The sequence below is a fragment of the Oryctolagus cuniculus genome, chromosome 2, assembly GCF_051225735.1.
Source record: "Oryctolagus cuniculus isolate XC-2025 breed Fujian yellow rabbit chromosome 2, ASM5122573v1, whole genome shotgun sequence".
Classification (NCBI taxonomy): Eukaryota; Metazoa; Chordata; class Mammalia; order Lagomorpha; family Leporidae; genus Oryctolagus; species Oryctolagus cuniculus.
Window position 1 is genome coordinate 180901831 of NC_142868.1, and position 24927 is coordinate 180926757.

The 24927-nt window shown below is 53.0% G+C and overlaps 1 protein-coding gene and 1 long non-coding RNA gene across 8 annotated transcripts in view; both read right to left on the minus strand.

Annotated features, from left to right (window-relative positions):
* The window catches only part of MAPRE3 (microtubule associated protein RP/EB family member 3), a 53016-nt gene extending 28604 nt beyond the window's left edge, over positions 1–24412 (minus strand). For 2 of the 7 annotated variants that reach the window (XM_070069329.2, XM_089326688.1), the window contains exon 1: positions 22709–22842. In XM_070069329.2, coding sequence (XP_069925430.2) covers positions 22709–22737 — 29 coding nt within the window. In that variant the 5' untranslated portion in view covers positions 22738–22842. Of the gene's footprint in view, positions 1–22708; positions 22862–24245 lie in introns of those variants that run through there. The other 5 variants (XM_008254644.5, XM_070069330.2, XM_089326691.1 and 2 more) reach the window with 5 other exon arrangements.
* On the minus strand, positions 5764–7939 carry LOC149128167 (uncharacterized). The gene is made up of 3 exons (XR_016229532.1): positions 7804–7939; positions 7621–7714; positions 5764–5898 (listed from the first exon to the last, which is right to left on the minus strand). It is a non-coding gene; the product is annotated as an uncharacterized LOC149128167 (long non-coding RNA).
* Positions 24413–24927: the final 515 nt, after the last annotated feature.

The following is a 24927-nucleotide window of genomic DNA, read 5'->3' on the forward strand; positions in this document are numbered from 1 at the left end:
CTTAATGTATATAAACTGATTTTCCGTATATAAAAAAAAGAAGAAATTATCAATTCCCAACTTGACTCTCACTGGGATTAAACATGACAATAGTTCTGATCTGATTTCATCATCATTTAAAAAATCATCTATTATTTTTCACTTTATGTTTCTGTGTGGGAGCAAACTGTTGAAATCTTTACTTAATGTATGCTAAACTGATCTTCTGTATATAAAGAGAATCGAAAATGAAGCCTCATGTGAATGGAAGGGGAGAGGGAGTGGGAAAGGGGAGGGTTGCGGGTGGGAGGGACGTTATGGGGGGGAAGCCATTGTAATCCATAAGCCGTACTTTGGAAATTTATATTCATTAAATAAAAGTTAAAAAAAAAAGGAGTAGAAATTACTTTGGAGCAGGCAGACATGAGTCATCAAATTGGAGAGTATTTTTTTCTTAATTCATTTCAGAGGGAGAGAGAGAGAGTGAGCGAGCTCTCCTATTTGCAGGTTCACTCCCCAGATGCCAGCGATGGCGTGTGTGTGTGGGGGGGGAGGTGGTCAAAGCCAGGAGACAGGAACTCAAGCAGGTCCCCCACATGCAGGCTGGAAACCAGTCACTTGAGTCATCGCTGTGGCCTCTCAAGGTCCACGTTAGCAGGAAGCTGGAATTGGGAGCCAGGGCGGCATCAAACCCAGGTCAGGCACTTAACCACTAGGCCAAGTGCCTGCCCCTGGGGTACTGAGTTTATTTTTAAGTTCTACTTGTTTGGAAGGTGGGGTGAGAGAGATCAGTGTCCTCTATTGGCTGATTTACTCCTCAAATGCCTGCAACAGCCAGAGCTGGGCCAGGGCCAGGCTGAAGGCAGGAGCTCAGAACTCCAACCAGGTCTCCCTTGGGGGTGGCAGACGGCACTGGAGCCTTCATCTGCTGCCTCCCAGGAGGCACTAGCAGGAAGCTGGGTCAGAAGCAGAGCAGCCAGGACTCCCAAGCGTAACGTGAGTGTCCCAGCCAGCAGCTTAACCCACTGCAACACAACGCCCATCCCTGCGGCAGTGATTTTTAATGAAGTGAGTGGCAGTGCCCACAGACCACCTGTATCCAGGCACCACCTTCAAAGTCCCCTTCTCCCTCCCACCACCACAAAACTCTTTTGCAATGGAGGCTAGAGGTGGCATTGGTCCTTCCTGCTACTGCCACTCTACTAGGATGAGACAAGCCAACTGACGGGCAGGCCTGACTACCCGGGAGCTGATCAACGGAGCCTCCCCAGCACCTATTAGAGGTCTTCGAAATTCAGTGAGAATGTGCCACGCAACAGCCAAGCATCAGGGCAGCCCTGGGCACGGGAGACAGCAGAGGAGCAGTGGGAGGCCCTTCCAGGGAGACGCTCACAGCTGCACAGGGGAGGGAGACTCACAGAGAGGTCACGTGAGAACAAAGGCCGTAGCAGCAATCTGTTCTCCCCCGGTTATTATTTCAGCAGTTACTGTTTTGGTAATTAATTGTTATTAAGCTCAAAAAATTATAAAAGTAGTATGCAAATTGCAAGAATATAGACACGCATAAAACTTCAAAAAGTTCCTCATAACAGGCATGTATATTCTTCAGGCCTTTTGATATGCATATTCAAAGTACATACACACATATATGCCCAACTGTTTAAGGTGGGATTGACTATATTCTGTGAGGGGCTGGCACTGTGGTGTAGCAGGTTAAGCCTTGGCCTGCGGTGCCAGCATCCCATATGGGCACCGATTCAAGTCCTGGAAGCTCCACTTCCAATCCAGCTCCCTGCTAATAGCTTAGAAAAGCTGTGGAAGATGGCCCAAGTGTTTGGGTCCCTACACCCATGTGGGAGACCTGGAAGAAACTCCTGGCTTTGTGGCCATTCAGGGAGTGAACAGTAGATGGAAGACCTCTCTCTGTCTTTCCCTTTGTCTCTCAAATAAATAAGCCTTTTTTTTTTTTTTTTTGGACTGGCAGAGTTAGACAGTGAGAGAGAGACAGACAGAGAGAAAGGTCTTCCTTTTTCCATTGGTTCACCCCCAAAGTGGCCGCTATGGCTGGCGCATTGTGGCCAGCACGCTGCGCCAATCCAAAGCCAGGAGCCAGGTGCTTCCTCCTGGTCTCCCGTCGCTCCCCCTCTTCGTGGAGGAACGACACAGGACCCTGCGCTGTTCTTTCGTCTGCTCGGCCCTCCCCGGGTTTGCTGCTGGTTCTTCCCGGGTTGGCTACTATCCCTTCCACCTCCGTGGAAGGGCAGTTCCCCCTGGCCACATTCCCCACTTCCGCAGGGGAGCGGCACACCGCCGGCCGGCTTTCTCGGGGGCTGCACGGGTGTTCCTTCAGCTAGATGTTCCCCTTAGATGTTCCTGGTGCATGCCGTCTCTCTCCTCCTTTATAGTCCTCCTCCGCCAATCCTAACTCGGCTGCCCACACGCCGAGTACGCTGCTCTCCTCCAATCAGGAGCAAGTCCTACAGTTTATTAGTTGAACTGGAGGCAGCTGTGCGGAAGCTGTTTACTTCTCTCCCAGCGCCATATTGTGGGAGAGCAGATGCATAGAATAAGTCTTAATTCCAGTAACTCAGTCCAGTCCGGGCTGCTCCCCACAGATCCCCCTTTCTTTTTATTTTTTGGCGTTGATACGCGCCTGTCTTCGGTGTCCCGCGGCACACACTCTGCTCTACTTGCTAGAGTTGCCACAGGCTCTTACAAGTCCTATCAATCAGGCAAACCGAATCCGGGTCCTCTCTTCGCCATGTTGTGAGGAGGTTTTTAGGCGCTGATGCGTGCCTGTGTTCGGTGCCCTGCAGCGCATGCTTTGCTCTGCCTGCAGGGGCTTACAAGCCCTAACAATCAGGCAAACCGAATCCAAGCCTTCTCATTGCCGTATTGTGGGGGAGACTTATTAGTGTTGGTTCGTGCCTATCTTCGGTGACCTGCAGCTCATACTCTGGTCGAGCTGCTTGCTGGCGCTTACCGCCTTAATCAGGCAGACCGAATCCAAGCCTCCTAATTGTTGTATTGTGGGGAAGCCTTACTGATGTTAATTCGTGCCTGTCTTCGGTGACCTGCGGTGCATAAGCTGCTAGCTGCCCGCAGGTGCTCATCGCCTCACTTGATCAGGCAGACCGAATCCAAGCTTTCTCATTGGCATGTTGAGGGGAGGCCTTTCTATTTCTCTATTTCTCTATCTCCGGGCATTCCTATTTCTCCCATTTTACTTCTATCTTCCAGCATTCCTATTTCTCTCACTTTACTTCTAAACTTCTGTTTCTCTTATCCCCGCAGCTTCCCGGCGCCTCGCCCTGCCGGCAGCTTCACGGCTCCGCGCAGCTTCCCGGCGCCTCGCCCCGCCCCGAGGCTGCTTCTCGGCGCCTCCCCGGCTCTGAGCCGCTTCAGCCTCTCTCATCTGCGCGGCTCGGCTTTGCGCGGCTTGGCTTTGCGCGCTCCGCGGTCCCCACGCCCTTCGCGTCTGCACCACGGCCTCGCGCCAGCCCCGTTCCCTATCTACTTGTGCCCCGCACGCTCTCTCTGCGCACGGCAGCCTCCGCGAGTCACACAGCGTAGCTTACGTGTCCGCCACTAGCATTCAATCTAAGTTCCCCGGGCTAGCCTGGCGAATTCAACCCAGCATACGTCTCCGCCCCACGATCTGGCTTCCCGTCCTTTGCTCCCCGGGCTAATCAGACGGATCCCAATCTGGCTTACGTTTCAGCTTCTGGTTTCAACTTTTCGCCCCCTATTCCCGGGCTAACTTGAGAATCCTAAAGTGGCTTTCGTATCCGCCTCGGCCTGCCCCCCGCGGCTTCAATTTCCCTAACACTTTTCTCTACCCGGTATGTTTCCCCAAGCTTTCCTCCAACAATACTCCTCCCTCATTTCTCCTGGCCTCTCCCCACAGTCCGCGTCGGAGCCTGTTTGTTCTAGCTTTCACTTTCGCTTTTGACCTTAGAGATTTCTCCCAGCTTCCCCCCGTAGTCCGTATCCGAGTCTATGCCTAGGCTTTCAATAGCTTCTTCCGGCACCTTTTTCGTCCGGCTTTTCCCTAGGCTGTTTGCTAGTCTCTCTCTCCGGTAATTTCCCTTTTCTTCCCGTTTCTTCCCTCCTAAGTTTGCTATCCGTCCTAGGTTTCCTATCCGAGTCACGGCACCATTACGTCGCTCCCCCTCTTCGTGGAGGAACGACACAGGACCCTGCGCTGTTCTTTCGTCTGCTCGGCCCTCCCCGGGTTTGCTGCTGGTTCTTCCCGGGTTGGCTACTATCCCTTCCACCTCCGTGGAAGGGCAGTTCCCCCTGGCCACATTCCCCACTTCCGCAGGGGAGCGGCACACCGCCGGCCGGCTTTCTCGGGGGCTGCACGGGTGTTCCTTCAGCTAGATGTTCCCCTTAGATGTTCCTGGTGCATGCCGTCTCTCTCCTCCTTTATAGTCCTCCTCCGCCAATCCTAACTCGGCTGCCCACACGCCGAGTACGCTGCTCTCCTCCAATCAGGAGCAAGTCCTACAGTTTATTAGTTGAACTGGAGGCAGCTGTGCGGAAGCTGTTTACTTCTCTCCCAGCGCCATATTGTGGGAGAGCAGATGCATAGAATAAGTCTTAATTCCAGTAACTCAGTCCAGTCCGGGCTGCTCCCCACAGTCTCCCATGTGGGTGCACGGCCCAAGGACCTGGGCCATCCTCCACTGCACTTCCGGGCCACAGCAGAGAGCTGGACTGGAAGAGGAGCAACCGGGACAAAACTGGCGCGCCAACCAGGACTAGAACCTGGTGTGCCAGCGCCGCAGGCAGAGGATTAGCCTAGTGAGCTGTGGCGCCGGCTCAAATAAATGTCTTTAAAACAAACAAAAAAAGGTTTAGAAATACATTCGGTGACTATTTTTTTCTCTAAAAGTATCATGGTTACATTTCCGTGCGGGGTACACAGACAGCTCATTTCCTATGCACAGTACTCTTTCATATCTGGGAACAATTCCATCCTTTGAAAAGGTTCAAGGGAGGTTCTGGACAGAAGGTGACTTGGCCTTGAAGCAACGGTTGAGTTCACTTAGCAGTAGGCAACCCAAGAGCCGAGGCATGCGCAGACGGGCCTCAGGGCAGGGGCTGAGCAGGGGAGAGAGATGCGGGAACTGTAGGTGGTCTGCTGGGGCCAGGCTGCTGCTCAGACTTTGGGTGCCTCAGAGCCACCTTGGGAGTTTATTAAAGCTGCAGCTGCCCCATCCCCACTGTAAGATTCCCATTCAGTAGGCAGCCGGCCACAAAGTCCCTGTTCTGAGTCACTGCCTCAGGCTGCCTCTCCTACGTGACAGTGTGGCTTCACGCTGCCCTCGGTAAGACAGGCACAAGGCAGATCCAGGTCCCAGGGTCCCTGAGGCGGCGCGCACACAGGCGGCTCGTCCTCCAGCACCTCTTCACTCTTCAGACAGCAACGCTCACTTTGTAGTTTTATATCCTCCCTCATTTCAGATGTTCAAAGTCTTCCCGGCACTGACCTCACGCTTGGGCAACGGGAGCAGGTAATAGCCTCCCTTTGCGGAGGGGCAGACAGAGGCGCTGGGTGCTGGCTTTCCCACCACAGTGAGTCAGCACCGAGGCTGAGGACAGAGTTCACGCCAGCCTTCCGCCTTCCCTCTGCGCTCACTCGATGGGATCCTGCTGGCCCTGGGGGCTGTTCTCAGTCATCGAGGCAGCGTGGGGGCAGCACGCGCAGAGTGCCTGGTTCACTCAGAGACAAGCCGTTTCTCTCCTTGACCATGACCAAGCAGGGCCCGCCCAGGGCTCCGGAGCTCAGTGAGTCCTTGTCGCTGTGCGGTGGGACAGCCATCAGAAGTGCCACCCAGCCTGTTCTTCTCCGGGTGGCGGTCCCACAGAGAAAGGCAAGGAGAGGTACCTCTCAGCACTTGGCTCCTACACCAGCTGGAGACGCAAAGGTGTCGGAATTACTCGGCCACATACGAAAAAGCTGAGGGGGGGATGCTGGCAGACGCAAGGATCAATGACAAACCTGCGATTTCCCTGCATGCAACAGGACTGAGCCGGGGCACAACCCTTTCCTGCGTCCAAGGGATACAGAAGGTGGTGCAGGATGACTTTTCCACTAAGGAGTGACAAGGGTCATTTTCTGGGTTTGGGTGAAGCCCTATAAGCCAAGATTGACCCCATACACCCCGAGAAGGGAGTTCCCCTAAAGCAGAAGTTCTGGGCCAAACCAAACGCCGGTCAGCTTAGTCTGCCTGACAAGCTCCGAGGTATGCCTGCATCACCTGACCGGCCTGTTCCTAATGTAGCTTCCTGGGCCCTCCCCAGAGAGGGACAGACGTGGGCTGCATTTTTCACAACCTCGCCTGGTAAGTCGGCAGCAGGACTGCGGTTGAGAAGCTGTGCCCTAGAGCACACACACACCATTTCCCCACTGCCCGGCGCAGCTCCTGCCCTGCTCAGCCATCCGTGGCCTGGCCAGAGTTAAGCTGAGTCATGGCAAAACATGGGCTTTTTTTTTTTTTCGTCATCTCTGGAAGCTTCAGTCTTCTAGAATGTTGCGATGAGATTAAGCAACTTGGGGGAACAAACAAAGAAATATGCTTACTTCCTGTACCGATGCTAAAACGGATTTCACTGATTAATGACCACTTAGCTAATTGGTTTCTTCTGCCACCATTTAAAAAGCGGCTAAATGTATTCAGTGTTCTCTCTTGATAATCAGATATGCAAATTTTTGAAAAAGAGCTAGGGACTAGGACAAACATGACCTCCCAACACCACAGAATGCTGAGACACTGGAATGTGTCCCCTGCAGGGGGCGGTCCCGGGGGATGGGACCTTTTTGTGCTGGCTACCTTGAACTTTATGCTCTAAACTAGAACAAGTAACCCGCAAGCGTCTTTTTAAAAGTGAAATTCATTAGTTGGAGTCTCAGCTCTCGGTGTTATGAAAAGAGGAGCTGGAGCAGAATTAAGTCATTAATTATTTGGCAAGGTTCCGAGGCGTTCACCGGGACTTCTCAGAGCGCCCACTGGCGTGTCGCAGGAGGCTGCTGCTGGCGCTGTGTCTAAGCCTTGTCCTAGAAATGAGTTTGGGTGGCTGGGAACACAGACACTTCTGTCCTAGAACACTCTTCTCTGATCCCTCTATTGTCAAGTTCCCCTTTGAAATTCTCCAACTTTATGTTCAACCACGAGAAACTTTTCAAAATAGGCATGAATATTTTCTAGCAGATAGTTTTAGTGTTGAAAATTAATTCTCTTTCCCAGTCCCAAGTCTACCTCTTTGAAGTCAGAATGCCTTTCATCTGTAAATACGAAAATAAACATTAATAATGAATGCTTTCTCGCCTCTCGGAGGGGGAAGTTTTATTTATTTCTGAGGAAGAAATCATCATTTTCCAGCGCTACGGACGGGCAGGAGCGGGACGGGAACTCGGCTTCTGCTGGCCCTGCTGCAGATTCGAGGGCCTCAGTTCCACCTGCCTTCAGGAGCTGCCGTCACCGGGCCGCTCCCTCCTGCGTTCTCCTCTCCAGTGGAAAAGCTTCGCGCCCTCCCGTCTGACCAGCACCCCGCAGGAACCACCCCAGCTTTCACCGCGAGAGCCCGCCAACTCTCCTGTCACCGTGACTGCCCCAGTGTCTCTGGTCCCCTTACCCTGTCCACCTCGTGAGACTCGTCCTGTGGATCACGTGCAGTGGGCACCTGCCGATGACCCACGCTGCACCAAAGGCCAGTCAGCTTAGTCTGCCTGCCAAGTGCCAAGGTCACTGCTGTAGGAGACACCCGCACCCACGTCGTCGCCTCCAGCGCGTCCCCTGCCTGGTTCCCACTGCATACCCCTGTACTTCAGCCATTGCTGGGTCGGGGCCCTGCTGCGTCTTCTGCCTGAAGGAACCTGTGAGGGCGGTGCATCCCGGCGGGCTACTTCTGCACAAAGACGTTTCCTTTGACACCACCTTCCAGAAGCTTCTGGGAGCAGCGTCTAATGTGAACACTCTGGGACTGGAAGAAGACGCAGTCACATGACCACAGTGAACAGCAGCTTGGGGCTGGTGACCTGCGGCGGGTGGAGGTGGGGGCCTGGGGCTGCATTCACAGAACAAGCACACATTTGCGTTTGGACTGTTTACGTGGCGTGGCCTGCAAGCAGGGACCTGCAGGTAAAGTCCACTGAAGCCAACCCTCTGCCACTCCTAAGGGGCAGAATTACAACGGTTTTACTTTTCTCATTTGCGCTTGTTTATCTTTTCCAACATTTTATAGATGAGACAGAGAGTAAGATCCTATGCTTTTTTTTTTTTTTTGCCAGGCAGAGTTAGACAGTGAGAGAGAGATACAGAGAGAAAGGTCTTCCTTCTGTTGGTTCACTCCCCAAATGGCCACTGTGGCCGGCGCTGTGCAAGTCTGACGCCAGGAGCCGGGTGCTTCCTCCCGGTTTCCCATGCGGGTGCAGGGGCCCAGGCACTTGGGCCATCCTCCGCTGCCCTCCCACACCACAGCAGAGAGCTGGACTGGAAGAGGAGCAACCGGGACAGAATCTGGCGCCCCAACCGGGACTAGAACCCCGTGTGCCGGCGCCGCAGGTGGAGAATTAGTCAAGTGAGCCACCATGCCGGCCAGATCCTACCCTTTTAAGAATAGATAGTATGAGTTCAGAAAAAAATGTTGGAATCTTTGGCAACAAAATCGCGGCAATGGCTCCCTTTGGGAGACGAGGTTAGGGGGGACTTCTTACTCCTTTGGTTCCTTTAGGCATCTCTGCCATGCTTTAGTTTGGGGCACAGTGGGTTAAGTTGCTGCTTAGGATGCCGGCCTCCCAGGTCGGAATGCCCGGGTCGAGAACTGGCTGCGCTGCTTCTGCCCGAGCTTTCTACTGATGCACCTCCGGGGAAGCAGATAATGGCTCAGTGTCGGAATCCCTGCCACCCACGGGAGACCGGGTGAAGTTCCTGGCTCCTGGCTGTGACCTGGCCCAGTCCTGGCCGTTGTAGGCATTAGAGGAATGAACCAGCACATTGAAGCTTGCTCTCTCTCTCTCTCTTTCTCTCCCTCGTCTGTGTCACTCTGCCTTTCAAATACAGAAACACACCTTGAAAATATTTCATTTTTAGAGTGGGCACTGGGCAGTACAGTTAAGATGCCACTTGGGATGCTGTATCTCATATCTGAGTGTCTAAGCTGGAGCCCCAGCTTCCTGCTACTGTGCGCTCTAGGAGGCCGCGGCTGATGACTCAACTAGGATCCCTGCCACACTGGTGGGAGACACAGATTGAGATCCTGGCTCTTGGCTTTGGCCTGGCCCAGCCAGCCCTGCATCTGAGGGTGTTTGGGGAGTGAACACCAGTTGGGAGATCTCTTTATTGTCTGCCCATCTTTCAGATACAGAAAACAAATAACAATTTTAAATAATTATTTTTAAAGGCAATTTTGAATTATATTTGTTACACAAAAAAGGGCTTTTGATGGCTACTATGACTAGGGCACTAAGGCAGACATACATGGCTCTAAGAAGTTTCTCTGAAAAATATAGACAAGGCTATATAATTTTGAGAATAATACATATTTCTGAATTCATGGGAAACCTAATGCGTGCAGGCAAACATTATTATAGTGAGGGGTAGACAAGAGATTAAAAAAAAGATCTCGAATATTCTTAAGAGGAATAACCATGGACTTGGCAGCCACTTGAGGAAGGCCTTTCCCCAAATCCCCACCTAGGGGAGGGCCCACTGGTGACGGGCAGCTGCTGCCCAGGCACACAGTAGTCAAGGCCTTGTCAGTTGCTTCTTTTAGCTCTCTCCTGCTAGCCACAGCCCAGCTGCGGCTTGGTATCTCACAAAGCTTCTTTAGAAAACTGATGGGCAGCATCTCCGGAATTGGAAGGGGTTGCCAAGTCCAGAAAGGCAAGCTGGAGACAACGGATAAGTTCAGATGTTCAGCTAACAGGCCTGGGAGCTCTAAACAACCAGTTTTTCCCTAGTCCCCCCGCGGAGAGGTCTCTGCACTAGGTGGCTAAGCCACTTAGTTTCCACAGACTAGCTAGATGTGCACAACCCTCCGAGTTCAAATGATGAATTTTAAAGACAAAGGCACATATGGGACCTTCTTAAATACTCCTAACAGGACCTGCGTTATCCGTGGGTCCCCCTGCCCCTCCAGAGAGCCTCAGAGGCATGAGTACCCTGGAGTTATTTCCTCTAAGAAGCCCTGGGACAGCTCTGAGCCAGGGCAGTGCCTTGCTGAGAACTGCAGATGGAGCCTTCCAGACTGTGACTGTGTCTGGAGCGAGACCTCGGGGAGCTGTGGGCAGGGTGGGGTGTTCTGCAGGGGAAGCCTGGTGGGCAGCTGGGTGGGCAGCCATCATCCCTACGTGGCCCAGTGGGAAACAGACCCCGTGAGAGGCTATGCTAGGCGGGCCGGCTTTTTCTTTTCCCAAGCACAGGTTGTGTGGGGGCCCAGTCTCTGGGTGCCTTCAGTGCCTCTAGCTCACTGGAAGGTAACCCTGGCCTGGGTGAGGCTTTATTGACGAGGGCAGTAGCCATGGTTTCTTCTCGATTCTTCCTGGTCCCTAGGACAGGATGTGGTCCCTAGGACCACTCCCAAACTAGAGATTAAGAAGTCAAAGAATCACCCTTTTTGCAACCCTTGTCCATGAGGGACAAACGTGAGGGCTTTTCAGTCTACTCTTGCTGCCATGATCTGTGCACTCCTGACTAAGGGTCCACAGCCACAAAACCACCCTCACGAGGGCCGTTTCCTTCAGCTGTTTGTGGAGCCCCAGCTATCGCTAGCAGGTCCTCTGCATGCAGCTGGCTACCCAGTGAAATGGATACACTAACTGAACAATCATACAAATAGCTATATAATTAAACTTGCTGCTCTATCTGTAATAGCACATTAAAGGCTACAGATTAAAAACACAGGCGTGGAGTATTTTTAATGCAGCGACTCTCTCTGTTTTAGTGAAAATCATTTTACATTACAACCCAACATACAGATCCACACACACACACACACACTCACACACATAACCAAAAGTTTCATCAGACAATGCTAAGCAGTGCACTTGCTATTTTCCGTTCTATTCATTTTTGAAATGCTGGTTACGACCTGATATGTCGATCTTACAACCCACTACGGCTGAGAGCCGTGTGAAAGTCTGTGATCCACAGCTTGAAAACCCTTCCCTGGGGGCTGCACCCGGAGTAGAGCTGAGGAGGAAGTCACGGAGTACTTCTCTGTGGGGGGGACGTGTGGCCGGGACACCCGAGGGTAAGGAGCGTTAGCTTACAAAAGGCCAGGAATGTTCCAGAAAAGGGAACAGCATATGCAGAGACCCCTCGTTTTACAGAAGAGGAAACTGGGACCATGGACGCATGATTTATTCCAGGTCTCTGGCCCCAAGCCTGTCTCCTTGGTCCACTCAGGATTCCTTTCTGCACTGTGGCCCTCGGCCGTTCCCTAAGTACAGGCGAGGACTAATCAGTCCCACCTTGGCCGACTAGGGAGAGAGGCGCGGCGGGCAGGAGGCTGTGTTTACAGAGTCCATGCAAAACAATGCACCCCAGCTCCCACGCCACCTGGCTTGAGGCCTGCACTGCAAGCTGTTTGTTCCTTCCTGGTAGGGACTGGCAGGGAGCCATACTCCTGCTCATGTCTGCTTTGATGAGAGGGCATTTACAAAATGTCCAGGCAAGGCTGAGGCTCGGTGGAAGGCCCTGAAAAGAGAACTGCCCCAGCTTCTCCTCCTCCCCAGGCTGAGGCCTGCACCAGACTCCCCGCGTGCCCATCTTGCTCAGGGCCCTGCTGTCAGCCTCTGTGGCTGCTTGGGATGGTCAGCTCTGCAAATGGCTTCGGTTGTGCAGCAATAAGGTAGCGTGAGCCCAGCCGGTGACATGCAGGCCACTAGTGAGGGGGGCAAAGTGGATCCTCGAGGAGGACACGAGGGGAGGGGCAACATGGGCTGGAGGGAAACAGGGCTGCTGTGTACAGTGGAACCGTCTGTACCCACTGGAGGGGAGGAGTGAGGTCTGGAGCCCACACCACTCACAAAACCACACTCCCGTAAGGGGTTGCATCTGTCCGGAGAAAAGAACCTGTGTGGGGAGGCCATGGAGCAATGATGGAATAAGGCATCTGGCCAGAGAGTTAGCAACTGCCAGACCCACAGAGCAGCACAGCCTTGGGAAGGCCCCGCCGCAGGTGTTACGGTGGATAAGGCTGCTGGTTGGGCACGACTCTGCAGGGTGACAAGCAGGGACCGCAGGCGCTCCGGCCGACAAGCAGAGGCTCCCCACAGCCTGCTTGAGCCAGACACTGAACCCCCTCCCTCCTCACTTCTTCATGACTCTCAAAGCCAGCCCGTCCCAGCCCGTCCCAGCCCGGAGGCACAGCTCTATGCCTGAGATTTTAATTATTAGCTTCAAAATGGTACTGGCTTATACCAGGGCTGTGTGAAGAACAGGCAAACGCCACACAGAGGTGAGCAACCAAAAATAAAAATGGCCTCAGTGCCCCATACCCCGCTCCAAGCCTGTCTTCTGTCTGGAGCCTGTCACTGTCCCGTCCCCGTTCTGGCTGACGCCAGCGCCCGCTACAGGTCCAGAGCCCTTCTTGCCACCTTCGGATGTAGCATCAACTGCTTCTCTGCCATCCTAGGTCTGGCTCCTCAGAAACCTTGCCCTGAACCTGCCAGGCACCCCCACCCCATCCGCGTGCCCCCTGTCACGGCTGCAGCTGGAGGCCAGGGGACCTGAGAGGCTCCGCCCATCAGGAATTCATGGGTGCAGCTCAGCCCTCACACTGCACAAGACTTTCATTCATCTCTCCTACGCCCAGGCACATTTCTCTCTGCTGCTAAGTCAGACCCTCAGGAGCTCGGCCCCCACCGCCTTCGCCTCACCCCGACCTCGCCGAGTGGCCTCGACTCCCTTCTACTGAGAAAACCCAGGTCTTAGCAGAAAAACCAGCACCTTACTCGGACTGCACCTTGCAAATCAGAGACAAAAAGAACCACCCCTCCCCTGTCACAGTCCCAGAGGAAGGGAGCCTTTCCCTCCCCTGCAAAATGGCCCTCCCTGATATCCTGAAGATAATTCCACAATGTTCCGCTTCGCACACGCACCTCTCTTCCTCGAATGCAGCTGGCCTGCGGTGTCCGTGGGAACTGATTCCAGGACCCTCTGCGGCTACGCAAATGCACGGGTGCTCAGGTCTCTATACCATTTGCGTATAATGAGCACACCCTCCTGCGTATGTTAAATGACCTCTAGACTACGTGCGATACCTAACACAGTTGCTTCCTTCCTGTGGATTCAGTGTAGTACTCAGCCCACGGCAGATTCAAGGCTCGCTTTTTGCAACTTTCTAGACATTTTTTTCAAATAATTTTAGCTCACACTTGTTTGAATCCATGAATTTGGAATCTGTGAATATGGAGGGCCAACTGTACCTCTTTTTGCCTCCTGCCATTAAATCTATTCAGACCTTATTATCAAAAACCACTCCAAGTCCTTACTAGGCTCATACTCTAACTGAAAGTTGGCTGTTTTTAACAAAACAACATTTTAGCCTTTGCTTCAGTAATTCCACCTTATGCAATAGAAATAACTCACAAAAGAAAATGTCACATTCACGGAGAAGTTCAGAAGAGATATTTACATTGAGAAAGGTGGGTGATGCCCCGTTGCCCAGTGCAGCCTGATGGTTATGGATCTCAGGTGTCAATGGGCTGGGTCATCACAGAAGGAATGGGGACATTTGAAGTGGCAGACACATGGGTTCTGTGGACACAGAGAAACCGACAGACGAAGAACATTTTAATACATAAGTGTCTTTGCAAAACCACAATCCACAAAATTCAATACAAAATTACAACTTCATATGTTTCCTGATAATGTATAAAATTACTGGGGCCGGTGTTGTGGTGCAGTGGGTCAAGCTGCTGTTTGCAATGCCAGCATCTCGTATCGGAGTGCCAGTTCGAGTCCTGGCTGCTCCACTTCCGATCCAGCTCCTTGCTAATGCACCTGGGAAAGCAGATGGTCTGAGTGCTTGGGCCCCTGCACCCATGTGGGTGACTCTGATGGAGTTCCTGATTCTTGACTTTGGCCTGGCCCAGGCCTGGCTGTTGTAACCATTTGGGGAGTGAACCAGCAGATGAAAGATTTCTCTCTCTCCCTCTCAAATAAATAAATTAATCTTAAAAAAAAAAAGAGTAATAATGTTTTACAACAAAAAAAGTGATTCCACCGCTGCTTCTGGGTATGGTTTTCCTCCCTTCCCTGTCGTGCTTCTCTGGCGACCACCCCTCCCGCCTGTTTTCTCTCTGCCGGTTCGCCCCTTACCCCTGCGATGTGGCTTCCAGCTCCAGGGCTTTGCTGACTGACAGCAGAAGCAACATCAGGGCTGTCCGCCATGAAATCCCTAAGTGCAGTTAACTCAGCAGCCCCGAGCTCTCTCTCCCACTTTTCTCTCCTCCTGCTGGAGAACCATCCAAACTGCTACACATCCCATCACTCGTTTCCTAACCACGGCCCGCTCTCAGGGCTTCTTGCTCAGGCTCTGGTCTCTGCAATCTGTGGCCCGGACCTCTGGAGAGACCCCCACAGGGAAGCCACCCCTCCCCTACGTTGCCGACTCCACACCTGCAGCTCCATCCCCAACCCCGAGTGCTGGCTCTAGCGAGCAAACCACCTGGAGGGTCCCATTTCCCACCCCACCGTCACACCTTATAGTCACATAGTTTCTAGTTTTTCACGCCTAAGCCTAAACTCATCTCCCAACTGTCTTTTCAAACTTCCTGATCGTTGGTTAATGCCACCAATACTCCCCCAAACTCAAAACCAGCTCACACTGTCACCCGGCCAGGGTGACCCGCTCACCTCGCCACACTTGCCCTCAAGGCCACTCCCTTGCTGACTTGCACCTTGCCATGCAGAGGCCCTGTCTGGAGTTCTGGCCACAGCCTGCTCGTGTGCAGGGCAGGTCAGCTCCTGCGTCCTGCGGGAAGCCTTCTTCAACAACTCCAGTTCTCAGTGGTCACTTTCCGCTTGAAATCCTTTTGGGATTTAGACTCGGCAACAGCTCTTCTGCTCCTTTACCGGGCTGGCCTCCAGTGAGCTCCTGCACCGCGCTGCACACCCAGCGCCAGTGTGTCCCTTTCTCTGAGGCCTTCTCAGGCTCTCACGGGTGCAGGGGTCCCTCCTCCTTCTGAGTTAAAAAAAATCCTCATTCCCATCACTGCTTGAGTTCCCATCCCCTGTGTGCTAGTGACATGATGTTGCGCCAACTCTCTCACCAGAATGTTAGCTGGGTCCCTATGGACAGAGATGATGTCTGATGCAAGGCGGCACCAAAGATGTGTTACTGACGCCCAGTATCGTCCTATGCACTGGTCACTCCACACACCCGTGTGCCCTTCCACACCAGGGTTCTTTTTCCTCATGGGCAGGGGCTGCCCTCTTGTCCTTTGTACCTTATAAGGCTTGGGAGTACAACACCGAGAAGGGACTGGTGAACACCTGTTGAGAGGATACTTATGATAAGGGCTTGGGGTAACCTGCTGCGTCACAATACCAGCATCCCATATGGGCATCAGTTTGAGTCCCGGCTGCTCTGCTTTCGAAACAGCTCCCTGCTAATGCACCTGGAAAGGCAACTGGTGACGGCCCAAGTACTTGGGCCCCCTTTCCACCCACATGGGAAGCCAGGATGGAGCTCCTGGTTCCTGGCTCCTGGCTTCAGCTTGGCCCAGCTCCAGCCATTGTAATATTTAGGAGGTGAATCAATAAATGGAAGATCTCTGTCTCTCTCTCTCCTTCCCCCACCCCCCGCCTTTCAAATAAATACATCTTAAAAAAAAATGTACCTTGCTATTTTGGGGCTAGCCTGACACATCTCTGTACTTAGCAGTGACCCTATCACGTAAGGGTGTTAATAGGATGCCGAAACTGGGAGCCTGGAGCTGTGAGCTCTACCTATCTAAAATCAGAACAAATCAGAGTCCTTGGTAAGTGTCAACAGCCTGCAGGGCAGGGGGTGAGGGGTGGCTGGCTGCCAGGAGTGCGGTGCTGCAGCAGGGTCTGGCTACACAGTGCACACATGGCGCACACACAGCGCTGGGGACGAGCCTTCAGCAGCTCTCCGCGCTTGGGAAGGGGAATCGCCTTCACCCAGTGGGCCGAGACCTGCCCCCTTTCCATGGCAACACACAGGCTCGGCCCAGCTGCGATCCTGCTGATGCAGAAGCAGCTAGGATGTCAGAGTCAGGAAACGCCGCTACAAGGTGACCAGGACAGCAGTGCTCTCAACTGCTTCTGCGGCAGTCCCTGTCTCCAAGTGGTGGAACTCCTCCAGCCAGCCACATCCCCAGACTTGTTCATTAGTATGTCCAGGCAGCTGGGAGGGCCCCCACCCATCTGTGACAAGTGTTTGGGTAGTCAGAGGCATTTGGAAGAAGGGGCAGATCCTGCTTCGCAAACATTTATTGAAGCACAGGCCGAGCCTGCGACAGGCCATATGTCCCTCCACTCTGAGTCCCGAATCCCCAGGAGGAGGCCAGAGGCTCTGCCCGCCATGCTCAGAGCCAGGCAGACTCCAGCACCAGAGGGCAGGTAGCAGTCTACTGCCCTGGGCTGCCGAGGCCGTGGACAGTGTGTGTGTGTGGACGGGAGACGGGAGGACAGGAGGGCAGCTGACAGTCAGCAGCTCCAGGGGCCTGCTGTGGCACAGAGGGAGCTGCCCAGCCTGGCCCTGCAGAGGGCTTCTGTGCATCAGGCAGCCGCTGGTGGGCACCCAAACTTCTCCATCCCTGCAAGGAAAAGGGGCCCCTCGGCGGATGGCTGGACAGGTGACCAAGGGCAAACGCAGTGGCAGAGCTGAGCGCAGTCTTTTAGATCAGACAGCTCGGATGGGCACCCCCCCCCCCCCACGAGATGAAGCTGCCACGAAGGGCCCTGAACCACCGGAGAACTGGGAACCCAGAGAATTCAAAAAGACATTGGAGGGGCTGGCACTGTGGCGAAGTGTGTTAACGCCCTGGCCTGAAGCGCCAGCATCCATATGGGTGCCGGTTCTAGTCCCAGCTGCTCCTCTTCTGATCCAGCTCTCTGCTACGGCCTGGGAATGCAGCAGAAGATGGCCCAAGTCCTTGGGCCCCTGCACCACGTGGGAGACCCAGAAGAAGCTTCTGGCTCCTGGTTTCGGATGGGCGCAGCTCCGGCTGTTGCGGCCAACTGGGGAGTGAATCAGCCGATGAAGATCTCTCTCTCTCTACCTCTCTCTGTACCTCTGTCTTTCAAATACATAAAATAAATCTTTAAAAAAGATTTAAAAAAAAAAAGACACTGGAAAAAGAAAGGCTACCCTAAGACCTTCTAATGATTTTCTTTCTTTCTTTACTTATTTTTATTCTATTTTTGGTTACCACACAGTAACTGTACATATTTGTAAGGTACAGTGTGCTGTTTTGACATACGTGTCCTTCAGATCAGGTAATTATCAAGTCCAGCACTTAAACATTCATTACCTTTGTGGTGAGAATATCCAAAGCCCCCGTTGTAGCTATGTTGAACCCATCACTGTTCACTCCAGGCAGCCCACCTGCTGAAAACTTTCACCGGCCAGAGTCAAGAGGCAAAGAAGCCTGTCTTATGACCCACTTTAGTCTCATATTTTTTAATTAATTAAGAGAGCAAACTTCATCTGGCTGCATGGGCTCTGGAATTTCTAAGCTGTGTTTCTCATACCCACACAGTAATACATCAGGCGTGCTCTCCGTCAAAGAAATGAAGCAGCGAGTTAAGGAAACCCTTTGAGTGTCAGGACACCACTGAATCAGGATAATCATTAAAAATGGTGTACACTGTGATTGTCTTAGAGATGGCCCTTTTACATGGGATCTGTAAGTTGCTAGTTTAAAAATGCAAGAAAGGGGTTGGTGTTGTGGCACAGCAGGGTAAGCCACCACTTGGGGTGCTCGGACCCCGGACTGGAATGTCTGGGAGCAAGTCCCACCTGCGCTTCGGATCCAGCTTTCTGCCAACGTGCCTGGGAAGCAGCAGTGAAGGCCCAGGTAACTGAGTTCCTGTCACCCATGTGGGAGACTCGGATGGAGTTCTGGGCTCCTGGTTTTGGTCTTGCTACTCTGGGTTATTGCAGACATTTGGGGAGTGAACCAGTGGATAAAGTTCTCTCTCTCTCTCTCTGTCTTTCAAATAAATAAGACTTTAAAAAAATGTAATAAAGTTATAGTTGCTTGTTGCAGAAAACACTGAAAATCACCAAGAAGAAAACCATTCCTTTACAATCCTGTTATTCAGTGAGAGTCACTTAGGATGGGTATATGCTCTCCTGGGACACTTTCCTATTTTTCTTCATAAAAATGGCATAATCCTTGACATATTATTTTGCATCCTGCTATTTTCACTGATTATATACGAAGATCGGATGCCAACAAATATTGTTCTATAAATGTTTTTAATGCCTATGCTGTATTTTATCTGACCAATCCCCAGTTGCTGACCCTTTTGGTTGTTTTAAATGTTTGATGTTATTAATAATGTTGCTTCAAAAAATCCTTGTACAAGTATTTTTATGCACACCTCTGATTTTCTAAATATTCCTAGGATGGAAATTTCTGGTCTAAAGATACATGTCCTTTCAAGGCTTTTGATACATATATATATAGTCAAAACTCCTGGGTACATCTGAAGTCAGGCTTCATGCTCAGTTATTTTAAACATATCACACAAGTAGTATAGATCTCCTATATATAGGAAACAGTTTTGGGGGAAAAATCGTTTTGCATGGAGTTAAGACATTTTATACGGGCTGAGTTCTACTTGAGGTAAATGAAGCACTCAGATGCCATGATAAAAAGTTGGGTAAGCACACCTGGTCCAAGCTGGGAGAGCAGGGTGCTAGCGAGAGCAAAGTCCAGAAGTCAGCCTGGTGTTGGCCACAGGATGTCTCATGAACCTTGGCCAGCTGTCACACACATCAGTCTCCTGCCACAGGGAAGATTGGGTGACGGAATGCGAATTACTCAGCATGAGCAACCCTAACTCCTGGGTAAGCAACCCATGGCACCAAGCGATAGGCGTGTCATCTTTCTATAATAAAACAGGACATCAAGCTAGAAACTGCGACTGGCCGACTTACGACAAAATTGAAAGTTCAACAATGCTTCACGATGCCACCAGTGTCTATCAGTAATTCTCAATCAACAGAAGGCCTTCCTACATCACTGTGACAAAGATGTGCTGGTCAGCAGGTCTCGTCAGAATGCAGCTGCCATCACAGAGCGGCCAGCCAGCATTTCAGCGGGGTCCCTTTAAACATCAAGCCCTCCTGACGCCAAGTAAGAGGCAAAGATTTTTTTTTTTCATAAAGGTTGTTTGGGTCAGATGCATTTTTATCAACGGTTGAAAATTAAATTAGCATGTTGTTCAAGTGATGACAGCTTCCGTGGGTGAAGAGAAGGCGGGGGCCATTCTCAAGCAGAGAACGAAATGGCTGGAGATGAGTGGCGAGGTAGGCGATCCACTGAGCATCCTGGGCTGCAGTCACTGTGGGGGTCCTTCCACCACCTAAGAGTCTGATTTGGTGCAAACTGGCTTGGGCTGCCCGAAGGAAGCTGCCTAACCTTATCTGGCCAGTGTCTCAAAGGTTCCAAATCAAGGCAATTGCTTCCGCTGAACCAAAATGTAATTAATGAACAACAACCATTAAATTCATTAAACCACAAAGCATACAAGCTTCTTATCACAAAGCAAATATCAAAGCATAAAAAGTAATAGTTCCCTCTGAGTCACCCCCCTGTTCTGTCTCCCACTTCCCAGAGGTAAAAACTACTGTGTTTATCTTTTCAATCTTCAGATGCCTGTACTTGGAGATTTTCTTCTCTAATCACAGTTTAACCAGGAGTCTAAATTCGTTTGGGCTCTCCCACCCGAATAGCTTGCCTGGACTCCTCCGTCACTTGCTAGCCCCTGCCTTGGGCCAAGAGGACCTCCCTTTGCCTCTCCTCACGAGTGACAGGTGCCCCTCCCAACATGAATAGCTCCTTTCCCTTGCCCTCGGGATCCCACAGTGAGCCAAGCAAAGTCACCAATCTGAGCAAAGAGATCTGAGCTTATCTGAGCAAAGCCACCAATTAGAGCCACACCTCTAACGTAGAGGAAGCGGATGAAGGCCACGTGAGCTGTCCTCACAAACAGCTTTTCCATTTCTCATGAAGATCACTCCCAAGACTGACCCCCGCAGCAGGGGGACTAACTCCCAGGACACACACAAACACACCAGCGTGGGGCTCTCCTGGGGTCAAGTGCTCCTGCCCGCCAGCCTTGCAGATAAGCAGGTCACAGAATGCCCACAGACAAAGGGGTGTGTCGGAGGGCCAGGTCGTCACAGGACAAGTCTCTCTAAGCAAGTCGAACACACCAGGGGGCTTGCTAGGAGCGGGGGCTGCTGAAATGAGTGTCTGAGACGATTGTGAATCATGATAAAGTTGTGGAAGCATTTTTCATTTTCTATGTTAGTAAATAAATAACGAACGCTTGCTAGCTTTTATTAAGCAGGTGCTCTACAGACATTAGTTAATCCTCACAACACCCTGAAAAGCTGACAGTTAGCATTCCTGATTCACAGATGAGGAAACTGGCACTCCGAGATTACATAACACAAGGCCACACAGCCAGGAAGCTGCCACTGGCAGCACTGGGATTTGAACTCCGGTCTGTCAGAAAGCCTCACTTTCCCGACGACGGGGCCCAGAAGATCCTTAGCGTTGCCCAGAACAGCAAAAGGTCTTGTTCTGAGGGCTGGAAGGCAACTGCATAGCCCAAAGTGCCCTTGTACCTGGCTTTCTGGAATGCAGTAGCCTCGCAGATAAGAAGCTGAGAGGATTTCAAATACCTGACCGCGGGTTTGCTTTCTGCTAGCTGACAAAGAAGAAAGAAAAGAAAGGAAAAGAAGGAAGGAAGAAAGAAAAAAGGCCTTCCTGAAGTTGGAATATGTGAGGCAAAATTATTTTTAAGGTGGCAAGAATAAATAGTTAACCAGACAATCTGACACTATATTTTGCTTGGTTTGCAACATCTCAGGCGATGAAACGAGCCCTTGTCTAAAGGGCTAATTACAGACTGCCACATTATTTTTATGAAGCCCTCTGGAACAGTAAACACAAGGGATGGAGCACTGTGGTGCTCCAGTCTGGAAATCTGATCCTGGCTCAGGCACTAATAGCCAGCAGTGCCTACGCTCAGCACCCTCAGGCTCCACCGAGTTTCCGCACACTTTCTACATCAGCTGGGTGACGGCAGGCAGGGCAACGCCCCACGTCCCACGTCCAGATCTGGAAAGAAGGGCTTGAAGTTTCTTCTGGGCCCCTCTGGGTTCCTGCGTCCTAAGGTGGGCGCAGGGGACGTGCACTTTAGGGTCTTTGTGGATGCATTCTAGTTCTCGAAGGTCACATTTTCTGTTCAAAGTGTTACGTGGCTAAATTCAGTTATAGCTCCTAAGACGTTCACGCATATCTCAGTTTCTGGAGACACCACATTAAGACCCTGTGGGTTCCTATGTGGGAACTTTGCTCTGTTCAATAGCCATCTGCCAGGCCTAACTCCAGCTGATCACAATCACCCTACAAATGCGACCCCACAGAGTGCGCTGGCTTGGAGGAAGTCCCGGCATCATCCCTCATGGCTAGCTACTGTGGAAACCATTCTTCCTCACTTCTAAGAAGCACAAATCCCTCCTGCAAGTCTTGGCATTCTTAACCATTTTAACCTTCCTGAAGTTAGGACTGACTTTGAAACTAGCACATGTATTTTGATCTAGTAGCATTAAATTATTTTACCCAAAAGCTGTTGGTGAATTTCTGGTGTGTTTCAGAATCAAGGAAATACAGTTCCACATCCATCCCATGGTTTTAGGTCTAAATGGGTTCAAACCATGAACCTCTTCCCTTTAAAATTTATTTATTTGAAAGGCAAAGTGAGAGAGGGAACACCCACACACACAGGAGAGAAAGAGAGAGAGAGAGAGAGAGAGAGTGTTTCCATCTGCTGGTTCAGTCCCCAAATGCCAGCATCAGCAAGGGCTAAGCCAGGCCGAGGCCAGGAGCCAGGAACTCCACCTGAGCCCCCCATGTGGGTAGCAGGAACCCAGATACTTGGGCCATCATCTGTCTTCTCCCAGGTGCATTAGCAGGAAGCTGGACTGGAAGCATGGAGCACCCGGGACTCGAACCAGTCTGTCTGATATGGGATGTGTGCATCCCAAGTGCGGCTTAACCCGCTGCACCACAATGCCCATCCCTCTCCCTCTTAATGATTACATTCAGCACCAACTGGACAGACAATGAGCAAGACAAGTATTAGTCCTGTTTCCTAAGTAGCAGTTCAAAAGGCATTCCATCATTATCTCGTAAAACTCTGGGATGGGTTTCAAAGGGAAATTAGCCCCTATAAAAACGACTGTGATGCTCCGAGAATGTACTATCCCACGGCAAACTGGAAAGGGAAGATTTTACTCCCGCCCTCCTGGTCTGTCTAGCCTTGACACATTTTCTTGCTTCTTAATTCACACAACCCTCCACCCCAGTAATATCGCTGATTCCCAAAATACACTCGGCCCCGGAGGAGCAGCCCTCCAGCACAGCTGTCCGCTGCTCCCATGCTCGGGTATTTCGGAGAGCTATGCGACACACAGGGGACCACACGGAAGGAATGCAACTCACGGTTCTGACTGTGCTGTAGGCAGGTGCATCCCACCAAGCCCCAGACTGGCATCCGAACTCAGGAAACCACACTGCAGACAGGGGCCGCAGTCCGCCTCAACTTCATCTCTAAGTTTAAAACTAGGGCAGCAGCCATCTCGGTTGCTGTAAACTAATCTGATGGGCAGGAGGGTGGGGAGCGGCTCTGAGAAGGCTGCCAACAGGCCATGATTGAGCAAAGCCAAGGAGCCAAGTCATCATTGGCAACCCCAGAAACTCCACGTGAGTGGCTCCTGCACCACGATTTTCAGAAGGGGACCAGCCACTCCTTCTGCAGCCTAGCGTAGAATCCCCTACAGCCTCTGGGACGGAAGAACTGGCTTACAGGGACATGGACGTTCGAACAATCTGGAAGCCAGAGGGGAAGAAAGAATCAGAGGAAGTGGAGACGAGGTGCACACAGGGGCTGGCAGCCCTCGAGTTGGGGCATGCCTTTTAAGAGCTCCTGGCTGTGGCCACCGACTCTGACTTCAGCTCAGTTCCTGCTGGGAAAAGAAAACCGCTTAGGATCCTCCTCCCTCCCAGGAGCAGGGGCTGCAAAGGTGGGCAGGTGGGGGGTGGGGGTGGGTCAGCAAACACACCCAGGAATTGTCCAGCTAGGCCAGACCGCCTGTCGGCCAGTCTCCCTGCAGGCGGCAGGGACCGTGGCCTGGCACCTACCCGGGAGAGAACCCTCCGTTCTTCTCGGGGTTACTCGGCTGGTTGGCAGGGAATTCTCAGGTACCAAGGGTCAAGTCCTGCCACCACCACCCCTCCGTGCACAAACAGTGGGCGTCAGGCCCGCCTCCCCACTTCACATTACATCACAGTTGTATTGTGAGTTAAAAAGCAAAACAGAAACACTAAAAACCACAACGCATTTCAAAGAGCACTGCAAGACCCTCACTCACAACACCACACCGGAAGCGCCGGCAACCTTTCCTCCCCTCCCAGACGCTGGTCACCGCGGGGCCGAAGCCCCCGGAGCCCTCCACAGCGGTGGGAACCGTCCAGAGCCGCCTCCCCAGCCCAGCCAGGGCGGCAGCGTGTGCCCAGGAACCAGGGCGCCCAGGTCAGGACCGGCGGAATGCGCCCCCTCCCCTAGGTCCCCCTCCCGGCTCCCTTGTCACTCTGGTGGCGTGTCGCTGGGAAACAGCGACAGGCCGGGGGTGTCAGGCCCAGGCGAGCGGGGACAAGGACGACCGCGGTAGTACGGGGGTGCGGGATGCCGGTCCTGGGCAAAGATGCGGTAGCGCCCCATCCGCCAGGGAAGGACCTCCGAGGCGGGTCCGAAGGGAGGGCGGGATGGAAGGGGAGGAGGAGTGGCTCGGGAGGCCCGGCAGCCGAGGCCGCGGCGACCCCCAAGGGCGGGCGGAAGGCGGAGGGGGCGGGGAGACGCGGTTTGGGGGCGCGGGTGCGGGTGCGGGGCGAGCGGGGCGCCCGGTTCCCCTCCCCCAGCCCGGGCCCGGGCCTCCCGCTGACTCAGCCCCACGGCGACTGTCGCCTTGGCCCGACTCACAGTGCGCGAGGCGGCTCCGGCGGAGGCGGCAGGGGAGGGGGGGGACAGGCGGCAGGGGCGCTGCGGCTGCGGCTGCGGCTCCGGCCGGCGGCTCGGGGCGCGGAGGGTCCTAGCAGAGGCCGCCGCGGTCTCCGGCTCCAACGCACAGAGACTGCGGGGGAAGAGAGCACTGCGCAGGCGCGATGCGGCCACCGCTGTCAGTCCGAGCGGGGCGGGGCCAGGGCGCCCGCCGTCTCCAAGGCAACCGGGCGGCGAGAGGACGACAGCCCCTACCTCCACCTTGTCTTAGCAACTGGGGGGGGGGGCGAGAACAGTCCCTCCTGGTCGCCATGGCAACGGGGGGACGACACCAACTCGTACGTGGACCGCGGTACCGAGGGAACGCGCCCGCCTCGTCACCATGGTAACAGGGAATCGCCCCTTCCCTCGCCCTTAGCAACAGCGTCACAATCCCTCCGTCCTGTGTGAGCACGCGAGGAACGGCCGTCTACACCTGACTCCGGGTAGCCGGAGGTCCCACTCCTGTCTCGCTCGCGGCTTTGGCAGAGTGGCTGGACTGGACACGGGTTCTGCGCCTTCAGCGACGCCGGGCAGCTAAGGCCGGGTCTTCCCGCCTCTCTGAGGTGGTGGCTTGCCGTCGCAGTCTCCAAACTCCGATTCCTGAACCCGTGTTGGACATCCC